We start from the raw sequence: 16598 nt of genomic DNA, 5'->3' as shown, positions 1-16598 counted from the left end.
TCTCCCTCTAATTGAAAACCACATACTTGCTAAATATGAAATTTGAAATCCAAACTGCTTCTTTGATACGCATGTACAAAAAACCCTCACTCCTCACTTTGGTCTGCTAGTTTTAACCATCCAGACATTCTGAAGAGAACTTTTTTTTTCTTCTTTGGGAAAGCCTTGACGCTGGACTTTTATTTGCATTAGCGTTCAGTGGTTGATAATAACTGTCTTTAAAAAGCACTGGCAGCCTGCTCTATTGTGTTTGACTTTCTATTTACATTAAATTAGATTAAATGTTTTTAATATTGTTTTGGGAACCATCATAATCAGACTGGTGCTCATCAATTCTATTATCAATCAAAATAAAGCAGGTAAGCAATTAACTTAAAGTATTTTTTTTCTTGCTCAAATAATTCAAAAATTGCTGAATACATTTTCTTTGTTTTCAAAAAGAAAACAGATTCATAGTGGTAGAAGAGACTCCAAGAGTTATCTAATCTAATTCTCAGTCAAGATGAAGTACACATCCATGTACTAAAACAAAATATGAATAATATTCAATTCAAATGGTAACTGAGGATGAAGTAAGCAAGCCATTAAAAACAGGAAATAAGAATGAAAGTGATTTCTCACCCATAACCAAAACATATCATGATACTGGCAATTCTAATCTTTTTTCCATTGCATACAAGTATTTTAACCCATATTTAATATTTATAATTAATCTACTTTACAAATAATTATTCTATGAGATCTAATTGGATTATCACAAGCAATTTCATTTTCTTAATTTTAATTTATATTAAAATGGATTACCTGTAAGGGTTGAAAACAAGAAACTGAAATAGTCCACATCGCTCATTGAACTATCCTGAACTTGGCATTTCCATCCAGCAAAGGAAGATCTATTTAAAACATACACACAAGTGAGAGAACTATTGGTAAAACACTATAATTAAAATAAATTTTCAGAATTTAGATATTAATATAATCCATTAAAAAAATCAAATCAGCATACTTTAAACATACCCATACCCCACTGTTAAAATCAAACCAGCTTCATCCAGTTTTACATGCCTATCTGGGTGTTTTGTTTGTTGTTTATAAAAGAGTAATAGAAAATTTCCCTCCATGACTGTCAAAGATGTCCTGCAGATTATGTTATTAAACTGGTAAGTTTTCAAAACTATTGATACAACACTTTAAGGGAAAAATAGCAGCCAACAGAAACAATAATTTGGACGAATTATATTTTTCTTGAAAAAAACAAAGAAGGGGAGACAAGTGGGATTTGGAATGGACATGAACAACATACCTCGAACAACAGTTATGAGAGGCAAGTAACTGCTTTTTCTTCTTTGAGTGATTGCTCATGTCCATTCCATGTAAGTGATTCCCAAGCAGAACCTCTGGAATCGGAGCCTTAACTTGCAATGGAATGTAGTACTGCCCTATCAAGAGCCACATCATCCCTGGCCTGGTGCTCCAAAGCATAATGGTTAACAAAGGTATGAACCAAGGACTAGGTGGCCACTCTGCTAATGTCCAGGATAGGTACTTGAGCAACAAAGGCAGCCGAGGAGGCCTGGACTGTTCGAACCCACGCTTGGGTCCTCATCCCCGCACCAGAACTGTGAACAGGGAGAAAGTCTTTTCTTTAATCTCAACGCACCCTTTGCTGATGCCAAGTAGATTGGAGAAGAAAGTTGCCTGAATTGCATACAGAGGAGACAAAAGCTATACCTGGGCAATATCGACAGAGACAAGAAGTTTGGGATAGGGGGAGCCACAGAGCAAGTCCTGGCTAGGCAGAGACTGGAACTGGAAACCCAGGGGAGGCAGAGAAAATTGAGACTAGGTGGGCATGGAGACAGGGTGCCAGGGAGGGAAACGTTTACTGAATAAACATCCATTTCTTTTTTATTGATATTCACTTCAAAGGCGGAATCTCCCTATCAACTAATTGAATAGTCAATGCAAAATGCATCGACTATCCGATTAGTGAATTAGTTGATATTTAAAATCCTTAATCCAAGTATTTAGTTAAATCTATTACTGTTTGAGGGTCAAGGAGGTAATTAGGAAATGGGATCAAAATGTTCAGTATGCAAAGAATCCTCAATTTCAATGAATAAATGTAGATAATTACAAACAGGTAAAAATAGCAAACTTACACAAGTTAAATATGTTAATAATTTCACAGGTACTTGAAAACTGCATGTACATTTCTAAAAAATATATATTTAAATACGGGTCATAATTTAAAAGTTAGAAACATTTAACTCTTAAAACCTGCCTTCTGTACTCTCTAATAGATGAGGTAGGAGATAAATTTAAATGTAAGTTTTAGTTTCCCTTTTTTTGAATCCATTAGTTTATCAAAGTTAGGAATCTAACAGTTACAGAACTGCTGATGAGAGGGACCTCTTCAATCATCTAGTCCAAACCATAAATTAACTATGATAAACTGTACCCTATAATTTCCATAAATTTATATAATCTAGGTGATAATCTCTCTATTGAGCATGTTGTGACTGCATCATTAGGCAACCTGTTCCACAGACCAACTGTTATTAAAAATCAAAGTTGAATCTTATTAAGATCACTGCTTCTCTTCTTTTGCTATTCATGTCACAGATTTTCCAGGCAGCAGCAGTTGTCAAAAGCATCTTTTCTAACTTGTATTTGGCAAAAAGATTATGACCTTTTCTTTCAGATGCAGACCTTGCTTCTTTTATCCAGGCCTTTGTAATCTCCACTTTATGTTACTGGAATATTCTCTTTAGGACAACAGCTCAAAACCACTAGGAAACTGCAGTTAGTGCACAATAGGCCATATCCTGAAAAGAGTCTATTATATTAATGATCCATGAGCTATGTTAGCTACCAAATGATTTCAAAGTGAAGTTTAAGGTACTAATTATAAACCATGGTGTCCAGCATGCTAGCCAATGTCACATATGGCTATTTGGCCAGTTGAGGGTGGCTAGCTGGTGAGAACAATAAAAACTAAAAAAAAAAAAAAAATTCATTCAAAAAATTTGTTTAAATCAAAACCAAAAATTTTCAGAGAATAAAACAAGTTCAGGGATCTTTTTGAGTTCTAAAGCCACTTTCCATTTATTTGACCCATTAGCTGGATGGAGACTTCTGCCAGTTCGAGGAATAGCTTAAATAGGCCGCTTAGCCCAGAAATAATCATCCATCACCATAAGTCGCGGCTGGTATTTCTAAGTACTAGTTTTCCACTGTCATTTATCATCTAATCCTTTCTGAATGTACTTCTGAGTTTTCTGTGTGAAATTATTTATTCTTATATGAAGCAGCTCAGTTTTCAAGATAGCCAGTCTTCTTCTGGCTTTCATTTCAATCTTCAATTTAAATGTAGGTTCATCATGGGCACATAATTAGGTTCAAATATTGGCCTTTCAACAGCCAAAAATATTGTTCAGTAAATATAGTAGTGTATATTAAAATTTCTTCTCCAAAGTTACGGCCATTCTAAACAACAAAATCCAGCATACAAGCACATATTTGAAGAAAACAGTTTGAATTTTATTCCCGTTTTTGAAAATTAAAAAAAAATTAACAAATTTAACACTTCCGGAGATAATGAATTTTAAAAATTGGAGTACTTTGCCTCCCCAACAATATTGCTTATTTCTGCTTTGTGCTGAAAATGAATAATATTAATTCATTTTCTAGAATTGCATCCATGGATCGGTTTGTTATTAGAAAGCATAATTCTGAATCAGGAGAAAGTACCAGTAGCGGGTAAAACAATGCTGAAAACAAATTGTCAGTAGAAACTGCAGCAAAGAAAGAGAGAGACCGGAAGGACACCACATGTAAATTTCAAGAGAAATGGGCATTGGAATATACCATTATTGAGCTGAATGAAAAGCTAATGTGTTTGCTATGTCACCCAACAATTCTAGCAAATAAGACCAACAATATAAGAAGGCATGTCCAAGGGCAGGACAGTGATTTTGATCCTATTGGAAGCAAAAAGCAAGCTGATAAAATTGGTCAGCTGAAATTGGATTCTGAAAAGCAGCAAAGGTTTTGAAGCCGTTTCTATCTGCATCTGAACTGGTAACTTTGGCCAGCTATAAAGCTGTATGGATACTTGCTCGCAGCAAGAAGTCACTCTCAGAGGCTTCGTCTACACAATGAGGGTTTTTTTTAGCAGAAGATGAGTTGTGATCTCATTAGCATATTTTCTGCCATTTCTTTTTGTGCAAGGGTTTTTTGCACAAAAAGAAGCAGAATGGACTTTTTTTGCGCAAAAATCCCATTTTGCACAAGATCCTTATGCCTGTCCTGGAGAGGTATAAGGATCTTGCGCAAAACGGGGTTTTTGCACAAAAACCTGTCAATGCTGTTTCTTCTTGCACAAAAACACCTTGTGCAAAAAGAAATGGCAGAAAATAAGCTAAAGAGATTGCGACTTATGCTAATGAGTCCCTCATTAGCATATTTTCTGCTGAAAAAGCTCGTAGTGTAGACGTGGACAGATGGGGAAATGGTGAAGGAAATTATTCTTGCAGGGAAACCTTGCTTGAAAATCATAATGAACAGACACAGAATAACATCTTTCAGAGCATTTAAAATTTGCAGCTAAGTCACTGAACAGTTGCATGTTGGTTGAAAGATTTGTCTATTGATCTCAAAACCAGTTGTGTGCTGAACTTGATCAGTGTATGGCCTACTCATTGGCACAGGATGAGTCATATGACATCAGTGATACTGCTGAGCTCATCTTCTGGATTCATTCTGTAACAGAAGATTTCCAGATTCATGAAGAACTGCTATCAATGTGTGGGTTGAGAGACTGCATCAGTGGATCTGACATATTTGATGCTTTCAAAAGTGTCTCAAATGATTCTGACTTGGATTTAACAATATTGGCTTCTGTTACAACTGATGATGTGACAGCTATGATGGGAAAAAATTCTGGATTTGTCTCTCTTCTGAAAGAGCACCTGCAATCTAACAAAAAATGAACAGCAAATTGCCTTCTTGCCACTGTATTTTGCATCAAGAAAATCTGTGCGCTCAGATGTCCACAACAGATACTCTGAAAGACTTGATGGATACTCTGATCAAAATTGTGAATTTTATTCGCAGCAGTGCTCTGAACCTTGACAACTTGTGGAATTTTTGAAAGAAAATGCATCTGAGCATCCTGAAATAATCTATTTTGCCAATGTGCGATGGCTGAGTTGTGGAAAGATGTTTGAGTGGTTCATTGCACTGCTTACTCCAATTAGAGACTTTCTTGACGAGAAAGGAAAGCTGGACTTTCTTCTGCTATTGAAGATAAGCAGTGGCAATTTGATTTGCGGTTCCTGACTGATATCATCTATCATTTGAATGAACTCAATCTGAAACTTCAGTGAAAGCGGAAACTGATTTGTGATCTGGTTCAGCACATTCAGGAGTTCACTTCTTAGTACAGCTCTTCATCATTCCAATGAAGGCAAGAGAATTCACTAACTTCCCAAATTTGCAGAACATTCCTGGAGATAATGAATTTGAGTGTGATGACCTTAATTGTCAGCGTTATGTGAGATGGCCTGAAAACTTGGCAATGAAATTCTGCCAGTGTTTTGCAGATTTTGGAAGCTTAATTTTGCATTTCAATTAATGAAAAACCCATTCCAGTTCAACATTGCTAATTCTCAAGATCTTGTCAATTTGCCTGGCCTAGATAAACATTTTTTTGAAGAAGATATGCTCGCACTTCAAAGCTAGCTTGATCAGTCAAAAAATTAATTGGTTTTGACAATATGGAATGCACTTTGACAGAATCACTTAGAAAATTTTGGAAATTGCAGTTGCGAAACTTCTTCCATGTTTGGGTCAACATGGCTTCGTAAAATGTCATTTTCTGTTATGACACACATCAAGTCAAAATATTGGTGCCAATTACTGGATGAAAAGATGGAGGCTGAGTTGAGGTTTGCTGTCAGTGTAAAGTTTTTGCCTGATCTCAGAGGTTTAGCAGTGAAACAAAAGTGTCAGGTGTCCCACTGATTGAATTTCCACGAAATGTGATTTCTATTGATTAAAACCAACGTTGGAACGTTTTGTTCATATTAAAAGACAAAAATTGGTATGTTCTGAAAGTCTCAAAAAATTATTCACATTTTCAGAATAATGTGGCTAGTTTTCTATAGCGGCTACTGATTCAGAATTGGTGGACATCACGGAACAACATATAAAGCAATGCGTAGGCCTTAGCTATTTTGGAAACAACTCTTTCCATGTGGTATCAACATTGTTAAAAGTAAGCTTTCACCTGCAAAGAGAAAACTAATTGGAGGGGATAATGCACATCGATGAGCAAGGGATGTTTATTGGAGTACATCTATAAGCACAATAACTTTACCCTCATTTTGGGGCAATTCAATTACATAACATGTATTTGGAAGCAAAACTTTTAAAGGCATATGCCCATGTGCAATTTGTGCTTTATATGCTCTTTGAAACCCAAGTCTTCTACATAATAGTAAGCAGTTGAATGAATTATCCTCATGCCTCAGTGAACTAATGCACTACAGCTCATCTGAATCTCTGCCTCTTGAGAGTTCTGGCCCCTTTCAGTTAGGGCAAATCTTTCTAATTCATGTTCAACAGTCTTAATCATATTGATTACCTTTTGAATATTCTGTCTCATTCTCTCTCGTTTAAAAATAAAAAAGCACTAGAAATGCACACAGTAGTCTGAGTATGTGGCTAAAAAGCTTTCCCGGGTGAACACACACACTTCTTATCTACCACTATTTCTAAATTTCCCTTCATAACTGGTTTCTAATTAATAAACCCTAATCTAATTAATGTGACTTTTCAGGCTTATTATTTTGCACTTCTTTATACTGAAACATATATATTTAGTCAAACCTATGCCCCAAATTATCCAGATCACTCTATTTTCAATGTTTCATGTTTTGTAGTTCACAGTCCACCACTTGATTTCCTGCTCACAAACTCAGATTAACATTTTGAAATAATTTTAAACTCAGCTCTGAACTTTAATCCTCAGTATAGCAACTTGATACAATCCTAACATGTACTGATTTTCTTCTTTTCTGGCATGTTGCAGAAGCTACATTTTAAGTGCCAGGTCATCACTTTTTTTCCTTCTTGAAGAATGGAAGCACAATAAATATTCTCCTCTACAGATGAAAACTCAGCTATTATTATCATCATCATCATCATGTTCCCATTACACCTCTGGTGCTTAGTGCAGAGATGAAACTCCTGTTTGTTTCGGGAAAGCCTTTCAATGGTTTCCTAGCAGTGACACAGATTTTTCAGCTCCGCTTCCACAGGCTTCCCCATGGGCCAGGACAGATGCTATTAAATTATGATTTACCTTGAACAATTCTCCATTCAAATTATCCTAGTTAAGTTTCCCATTTTTTAAAGAATTTGATGGCTTGAATGATCTCTTTCTTTAGTTGGAGTGTCTGTGTTGATATCAGTATCTTCTTCTGCCGCCTGGATGTTTGCTTCCTCTTTAGGGGACTCCCTGTTCAGCAATTCATTTAAATACGCTGTATAGCGCATTTCTTGCTCTTTTTCTGTTAGTAGGTTGCCTTGTTTGTCACTGATGAGAGTGTTGGTATCTACCGTTTGCCACTGATAAACCATACCATTTTGTAGATGGTTCCTTGTTAATCATGAGCAGCTGCATCCTCAGCTTGTAGTGCCAGATTATATGCTGTTTGTCTCACAAGGTGTTCGACCGCCCGGTGTGCCTTGCTATACTGCTCATGGTATCTGTCCTTTAGCTTCTATGATTGTGTGTCCAAAACTTTTTTCTTCACAGCTCTTCTCATCTCGTTTTTATGGCATTCCATGTGCTGAGTGTAATCTACTCCTTCCTTCTCTTCCGCTGAAGCCAAGATAGTCTTCATTGTTCTGTGTATAAACTGCTGGTACTTTATCCTACTTCTTGTTAATCTACTCATCTGCATTTAAATCCTCTTCATCAAGGTCTGGAAGCGCCTGAACCTTGTTCTTCATCTGCAGAATGAAGGCTGTTTTTCAGGGAACTTCAGCTTGTCAATGTCGTAAGAGGAAGTTACTCACCTTGTGCAGTAAGGACGGTTCTTCAAGATGCATGTCTCCATGAGTGCTTCACTGTTAGTGTCGGGTCATTCTAGTGCCACAGATTGGAATTTTGCTTAGCAGTAGCCAGCCAGACCATGCATGTGCACCAGGAGACTCATGCTGTTTGCACCTTTCTCTTCACGCACGACGTCCAGCTCCTGCCAGTTCCTCGTGTCCAACCAAGTATCTGAAAAAAATAAGTGAAGAACAGAGCCTCCGAAGTGGGAAGGAGGGTGGATAGTGGAGAACTCAAAGGCACACACATCTCGAAGAACCGTCATTACTGCACAAGATAAGTAACTTCCTCCTCTTCTTTGAGTGATGTCCCCATGGGTGCTCCACCGTTGGTCACTTTGTAGCTGTACTCAAAAACACAAAATAAATGGGTCTTGGAGTCACCATTTCATAGCTGATAATAAGAATGCAGAGGCTACTGATATATCATTAGAGAGGTGTTGAGAGATAGCATAATGCTTCATAAAAGTATGGTTTGAGAGCCATGTAGCCGAATGGCAGATGTCACAGAGGGGAACTCCTTGCAGGAAGGCTGTGGATGGTGCTATGGCTCTTGTGCAGTGAGCCCTGGGCACTGGAGGAAATGGCTTGTTTTGCAGTGCATAGTATTGGCTGATGCAAGAAACTAGGAGTCTTGTTGATATGTGTTGCAATTAAGCTGGCTCGCCCTTGGAGCATTCCACTATGGAGACTAGTAATTGTGACAGCAAAAGGATCAGGTTCCGTCTATATAAAAGGCAAGTACTCTGCGCATGTCCAGGTTATGAAGAATAGCATCCTGTCACAATGCGTGCGGTTTACGGTAATAGGATGTAAGAACAATGGGTTCATTAACGTGGAAATCAGAGCACACCTTCGGTATGAAGGAAGGGGGAGGCCTCAAAATCACATTCTTATTACTGAATATAGTATATGGTGGTATCTCCATGAGAGCTGCCAGTTTGTTGACTCTGCAGGTCGACGTTATGGATAGTAGAAAGACCACTTTGGTAGTCGTCACCGATAGAGGACAAGTAGCTACTGGTTTGAACAGGGGTTGGGTAAGACTATCCAGCACCATTTCAAGATTCCACATCAGTGCGCATGCCCTATATGGTTGGTTACAGTTGTACAAGCCCCTGATGAATCTCTCTGTGGTACATAAGAACGGCCGTACTGGGTCAGACCAAAGGTCCATCTAGCCCAGTATCCTGTCTGCCGACAGCAGCCGGCACCAGGTGCCCCAGAGAGGGTGGACCGAAGACAATGATCAAGCGATTTGTCTCCTGCCATCTCTCTCCAGCCTCTGGCAAACAGAGGCCAAGGACACCATTTTATCCCCTGGCATAATAGCCTTTTATGGACCTAACCTCCATGAAATTATCTAGCTTCTCTTTAAATTCTGTTATAGTCCTAGCCTTCACAGCCTCCTCTGGCAAGGAGTTCCACAGGTTGACTACACGCTGTGTGAAGAAGAACTTTCTTTTATTAGTTTTAAACCTGCTACCCATTAATTTCATTTGGTGTCCTCTAGTTCTTCTATTTAGGGAACTAATAAATAACTTTTCTTTATCGGCCCTCTCCACACCACTCATGATTTTATAGATTTCTATCATATCCCCCCTCAGTCTCCTCTTTTCTAAACTGAAAAGTCCCAGTCGCTTTATCCTCTCCTCATATGGGACCCGTTCCAAGCCCCTAATCATTTTAGTTGCCCTTTTCTGAACCCTTTCCAAGGCCAAAATATCTTTTTTGAGGTGAGGAGACCACATCTGTACACAGTGGGCGTACAAGATGTGGGCGTACCATAGTTTTATACAGGGGCAGTAAGATATTCTGGGTCTTATTTTCTATCCCTTTCTTAATAATTCCTAGCATTCTATTTGCCTTTTTGACCGCCGCTGCACAGTGCGTGGAAGTTTTCAGAGAACTGTCCACGATAACTCCAAGATCTCTTTCCTGATTAGCCTCCATCGTACTGTACATATAGTTGGGGTTATTTTTCCCGATGTGCATTACTTTACACTTATCCACATTAAATTTCATTTTCCATTTTGTTGCCCAATCACTCAGTTTGGTGAGATCTTCTTGGAGTCCCTCACAGTCTGCTTCTATCTTGACTATCCTAAACAGTTTTGTATCATCTGCAAACTTTACTACCTCACTGCTTACCCCTTTCTCCAGATCAGTGGTCCCCAACACGGTGCCCGCATTTGTGTGCGCCCGCCAAGTGCTCAGGGCTGGCCTGGCCTGGCCCCGGGCACGTGGCGCATGCGCGGTGCCGGAGCCGGCCCCGGGCGCACGGCGCACGGTCAGTGCCGGCCCTGGGAGTGCCGCGGATTGGCCGCCCGTGCTCTGGGTGCGTGTCGCATTGGGGGAGCGCCGGTCCCGGGCGCGCGGCACTTGCAGGGTGCGCCGGCCCCGGGCGCGCGGCACTTGCGGGTGGGGAGGAGTGCCAGCCCCGGCCGCGCGGTGCTTGGGGGGGAGAGCGCCGGCCCCGGGCGCTTTCAGGGTGCGCCGACCCCGGATGTGTGGTACTTGGGGGTGGGGGGAGTGCCGGCCCCGGACGTGCGGCCCTTGGAGGGGGCCCCGGCCTCATGGCTATGGGGGGGCCCGCTCCCAGGCATGCGGCCAAGGGGGGGCCCCACCCCCGGGCGCGCAAGGGGGGGCCCCGCCCCAAGGTGTGCAAGTGTCCCCGCTCTCTGGCGCCTGGCGGGTGAACGGCCACGCCTCCTGGTGCCTGGCAACCTCAAATGGTTGGGGACCACTGCTCCAGATCATTTATGAATAAGTTGAAAAGGATTGGTCCCAGGACTGACCCTTGGGGGACACCACTAGCTACCCCTCTCCAATCTGAAAATTTACCATTTATTCCTACCCTTTGTTTCCTGTCTTTTAACCAGTTCTCAATCCAAGAAAGGACCTTCCCTCTTATCCCATGGCCATGTAATTTACACAAGAGTCTTTGGTGAGGGACCTTGTCAAAGGCTTTCTGAAATCCAAGTATACTATATCTACTGGATCTCCCTTGTCCGCATGTTTGTTAACCCCTTCAAAGAACTCTAATAGTTTAGTAAGACAGGATTTCCCTGTTCAGAAACCATGTTGACTTTTGTCCAACAAATTATGTTTTTCTACATGCTTCACAATTTTATTATTTACTATTGTTTCGACTAATTTGCCCGGTACTGAAGTTAGACTTACCGGTCTGTAATTGCCAGGATCGCCTCTAGAGCCCTTTTTAAATATAGGTGTCACGTTGGCTCCCTTCCAGTCATTAGGTACGGAAGCCGATTTAAAGGATAGGTTACAAACCACAGATAATAGCTCAGCACCCTTGGATGAATGCCATCCGGTCCTGGAGATTTGTTAACATTAAGTTTTTCCTATTTGTTCCAAAACCTCCTCTAATGACACTTCAAACCGGGACAGTTCCTCAGATTCATCATGGTAGGGTGCGCAAATACTGAGAAGCCATCTATCATGTGGCGAAAGATGATGAGTGCTGCCAGATGAACTCTAACCGAGACCAGGGCTAGACCAGATTTCTTTAAGAAAAGGATATAGTTGAGAATTTCATGTTACAGTACTGAGTATAGATCAAGTCATTGAGTATTTCACCAGGACACAAATCTGTGCCATTTTTGAAGATAGATGGGAGCATTTGGTGAACTTCCTGCTATGCATCAACACTTTCTTAATGCAGTCCGAGCAGAGCATTTTGGATTCTTGGAACCAATAAGGAGCCAAGCTGTCAAGCGCAGAACGTGGGGCTGGGGATGCAACAGAACGCTGTTGTTCTGACTCAATAGATCGTTGCGTTTGGGGAGAGGATAGGGTGGTTGGAGAGACATCTGAGAGATAGGGAAACTGTCAGGCTCAGACGGGTGCTATGAGTATTACTATTGCCCTGTCTCTGCTGTTCTTCTCAAAAACTCTTGGGATGAGAGAGGTTGGTAGGAATGCATAGAGTAGATGTCCTCTCCAGTTGAGGAGAAAAGTGCCCCCTAGTGATTAGGCCCACTTCAGCCCTGGAGCAAGATTGTGGGCATTTGGCATTCTTGCAGGAGGCAAAGAGGTCTATTTGGGGAAATCCCCAAGACAGAAGATTTGAAGTACTTGGTAATGTTAACTCCCACTCACAGTCTGGTGCAAAGTGCCTGCTCAATGCTTCCGCGGTGACACTTTTGATACCAAGTAGGTACGATGCAATCAAGGTCACTTTGTTGCGGATACACTAATTCCATAGATGTATCAGTTTGGCATACAGAGAATGGACACCGCTCTGACAATATGTATATTACATTGTTGTCATGTTGTCGGTAAGTATCCTGACAGTGGTATTGTAAATGCCTATACAGAAGGGCTTGCACGTGTTGGCTGCTGCTCTCAATTCCAAAAGATTTGTATGTAGCATTGTTTCTCTGGCAGACCATCGACCTTGAGTGAGATGCCCATCCAAATGTGCACCCCAACCAAGGAGTGAGGCATCTATGGACTAATCTCAGTGGAATGGGACCTCCACTAGTAGACTGTGTAGGTAGACCCACTGCTTGAGAGAATCGACCATGTTGGGGGAAGGAAGATGTATTTCTGGACACTGTGCCTTGCTGGGGCATATATAGAGGCCAGTCAATGTTGGAGGCATTGGAAAGGTAGTCCTGCATAGTGTACTACACATAGAATCATAGAATAATAGGACTGGAAGGGACCTCGAGAGGTCATCGAGTCCAGCCCCCCGCCCTCAAGGCAGGACCAAGCTCCGTCTACACCATCCCTGACAGATGTCTATCTAACCTGTTCTTAAATATCTCCAGAGAGGGAGATTCCACCACCTCCCTTGGCAATTTATTCCAATATTTGACCACCCTGACAGTTAGGAATTTTTTCCTAATGTCCAATCTAAACCTCCCCTGCTGCACTTTAAGCCCATTACTCCTTGTCCTGTCCTCAGAAACCAAGAGGAACAAATTTTCTCCTTCCTCCTTGTGACACCCTTTTAGATATTTGAAAACCGCTATCATGTCCCCCCTTAATCTTCTTTTTTCCAAACTAAACAAGCCCAGTTCATGAAGCCTGGCTTCATAGGTCATGTTCTCTAAACCTTTAATCATTCTTGTCGCTCTTCTCTGTACCCTTTCCAATTTCTCCACATCTTTCTTGAAATGTGGCGCCCAGAACTGGACACAGTACTCCAGCTGAGGCCTAACTAGTGCAGAGTAGAGCGGCAGAATGACTTCACGAGTTTTGCTTACAACACACCTGTTGATACAACCTAGAATCATATTTGCTTTTTTTGCAACAGCATCACACTGTTGACTCATATTCAACTTGTGGTCCACTATGACCCCTAGATCCCTTTCCGCCATGCTCCTTCCTAGACAGTCGCTTCCCATCTTGTATGTATGGAACTGATTGTTCCTTCCTAAGTGGAGCACTTTGCATTTCTCTTTATTAAACCTCATCCTGTTTACCTCTGACCATTTCTCTAACTTGCTAAGGTCATTTTGAATTATGTCCCTATCCTCCAAAGAAGTTGCAACCCCACCCAGTTTGGTATCATCTGCAAACTTAATAAGCATACTCTCTATCACAATATCTACATCATTGATGAAAATATTGAACAGTACGGGTCCCAAAACATGTTGTTGCTACCATGCACCCTGTAAGTTGGAGGCAGATAAGTACTAGCACCATATGGCTCATGGTGACTACAGCAACAAGATCTTGTATCGCCTAGAACCTTTTGGTTGGTAGGTAGGCCAATGCTGTAGTAGAGTCTAATCGAGAGCCTATGAAATCCAGAGACCGTGTTGGCTGAAGCGTGGATTTCTGATCATTGATGATGAGCCCAAGGGATTTGAATAATGTTGTATTTGTCATTTTTCATACTTTCACAAGGGATTGGCCTTTTATTAAGCAATCATCGAGATAAGGGAAGATTACAATACCATCACCGTAAGTATGCTGTGACCACTGCTAATGTCTTCGAAAACACCCTAGACGCAGGCGAGAGGCCAAAGGGCAGAATGCGATACTGGAAATGTTCTGATGCTACTGTAAATCATAGGAACCGTCTGTGAGCAGGATCACAACCTCATCTGAAGACAAGGAGGACTGGTCAGTGGGAAAGGCATCAGGTTGTTTTTCCTCACACTCAGATATTTGTCTCTCCTCACACTAAGGTTGTTGGGGAGGAAAAGTACTTGGACAAGGTGGAGTGATGTGTCACCTATGGGCTGGCATAGAAAAAACTAGTGTTACCAGTGCCTGGAGTAAGGTGAATAATGGAACTGTGCCATCCAATGGGATGAATGGTCGTAAGAGTGTCTATACCTGTGGTTCTCATAATATTATCTTCTGGAAATTCTTTTCCCACAAGAGAAAACACACCTGTAATCCTTGTGAAAAGTGGTGTGTGTTGATGGTGTCAGAGTACGGCATCTGTCTACGTACGGCACCGCGGGAAGATACATGGTATGGTGAAAGATGAGGGGAGACTGATCTATGTTGTCTCCTGTGAGTACGCCCAGCCTGTCCAGTACCAAAGTGCATCGGTGAAGGTGGTGATGGAGATGATGGTGCCAGAGAGAATGTTAACAGTTCCAGACTAGGAGGCCAGGCTGTTTGCTTATTTCTTTTTGCACAGGCCTCGGATGGTACCAACAGTGCTAGGAGTAGGAGGCTACATCTCCAGTTCCTGTGGTCTCCTTGGTACCAGTCCGGAAGTGCCATCAATTGGCACCGATGGCACCCCGTGCTGTGGCTTCAGTTCCGCAGCACTTTTGGAATGGGAGAGCCCAGTGCCAGATGTCCCCAGATTATCCCCAGCGCTGACACGGCTGGATGAAGTAAGCTTTGTAGACCATGCCATTGAGGCCCATTTCCTAATGGAAAAGCCCGGCAAGGGGAAGTGGCTCTTTGTTTCTCGGCCCTGATAGGGGCCAAATGGGGAATTGAATCACCTTATCAAAAAGGACCATGCAGAGTCTCATCTCCCTATCTTGGCATGTTCTAGCAATTAGTTTTGAACAATGGGGGCACTTTTGAGGTATATGTGCCTCTCCTAATCTATTAGAGTTCTTTGAAGGGGTTAACAAACATGCGGACAAGGGGGATCCAGTAGATATAGTATACTTGGATTTTCAGAAAACCTTTGACAAGGTCCCTCACCAAAGGCTCTTGTGTAAATTACATGGCCATGGGATAAGAGGGAAGGTCCTTTCTTGGATTGAGAACTGGTTAAAAGACAGGAAACAAAGGGTAGGAATAAATGGTAAATTTTCAGATTGGAGAAGGGTAACTAGTGGTGTCCCCCAAGGGTCAGTTCTGGGACCAATCCTTTTCAACTTATTCATAAATGATCTGGAGAAAGGGGTAAGCAGTGAGGTAGTTAAGTTTGCAGATGATACAAAACTGTTTGGGATAGTCAAGACAGAAGCAGACTGTGAGGGACTCCAAGAAGATCTCACCAAACTGAGTGATTGGGCAACAAAATGGAAAATGAAATTTAATGTGGATAAGTGTAAAGTAATGCACATCGGGAAAAATAACCCCAACTATACGTACAGTATGATGGGGGCTAATTTGGCTACGACAAATCAGGAAAGATCTTGGAGTTATCGTGGACAGTTCTCTGAAAACTTCCACGCAGTGTGCAGCGACGGTCAAAAAGGCAAATAGGATGCTAGGAATTATTAAGAAAGGGATAGAAAATAAGACCCAGAATATCTTACTGCCCCTGTATAAAACTATGGTACGCCCACATCTTGTACGCCCACTGTGTACAGATGTGGTCTCCTCACCTCAAAAAAGATATTTTGGCCTTGGAAAGGGTTCAGAAAAGGGCAACTAAAATGATTAGGGGCTTGGAACGGGTCCCATATGAGGAGAGGATAAAGCGACTGGGACTTTTCAGTTTAGAAAAGAGGAGACTGAGGGGGGATATGATAGAAATCTATAAAATCATGAGTGGTGTGGAGAGGGCCGATAAAGAAAAGTTATTTATTAGTTCCCTAAATAGAAGAACTAGAGAACACCAAATGAAATTAATGGGTAGCAGGTTTAAAACTAATAAAAGAAAGTTCTTCTTCACACAGCGTGTAGTCAACCTGTGGAACTCCTTGCCAGAGGAGGCTGTGAAGGCTAGGACTATAACAGAATTTAAAGAGAAGCTAGATAATTTCATGGAGGTTAGGTCCATAAAAGGCTATTATGCCAGGGGATAAAATGGTGTCCTTGGCCTCTGTTTGCCAGAGGCTGGAGAGAGATGGCAGGAGACAAATCGCTTGATCATTGTCTTCGGTCCTCCCTCTCTGGGGCACCTGGTGCTGGCCACTGTCGGCAGACAGGATACTGGGCTAGAAGAACCTTTGGTCTGACCCAGTACGGCTGTTCTTATGTTCTCCCAGGCACCTAATGGAGGAAGAATGCCCATCTGAAGAGGGCACGGGCTTGCAATAAGTATCGCAATTTTTAAAACCAGGCGATGCTGC

At 41.6% G+C, this 16598-nt stretch overlaps 1 protein-coding gene across 1 annotated transcript in view; it reads right to left on the bottom strand.

Annotated features, from left to right (window-relative positions):
• The window catches only part of TEX10 (testis expressed 10), a 124980-nt gene that overhangs the window by 41716 nt on the left and 66666 nt on the right, over positions 1–16598 (bottom strand). Inside the window, exon 10 of the mRNA XM_075921592.1 lies at positions 805–893. Coding sequence (XP_075777707.1) covers positions 805–893 — 89 coding nt within the window. The remainder of the gene's footprint in view (positions 1–804; positions 894–16598) is intronic.

The sequence above is a fragment of the Pelodiscus sinensis genome, chromosome 2, assembly GCF_049634645.1.
Source record: "Pelodiscus sinensis isolate JC-2024 chromosome 2, ASM4963464v1, whole genome shotgun sequence".
NCBI classification, from domain to species: domain Eukaryota; kingdom Metazoa; phylum Chordata; order Testudines; family Trionychidae; genus Pelodiscus; species Pelodiscus sinensis.
Note: the sequence above shows the minus strand (reverse complement) of the source record. Positions and strands in the feature narration are given on the sequence as shown.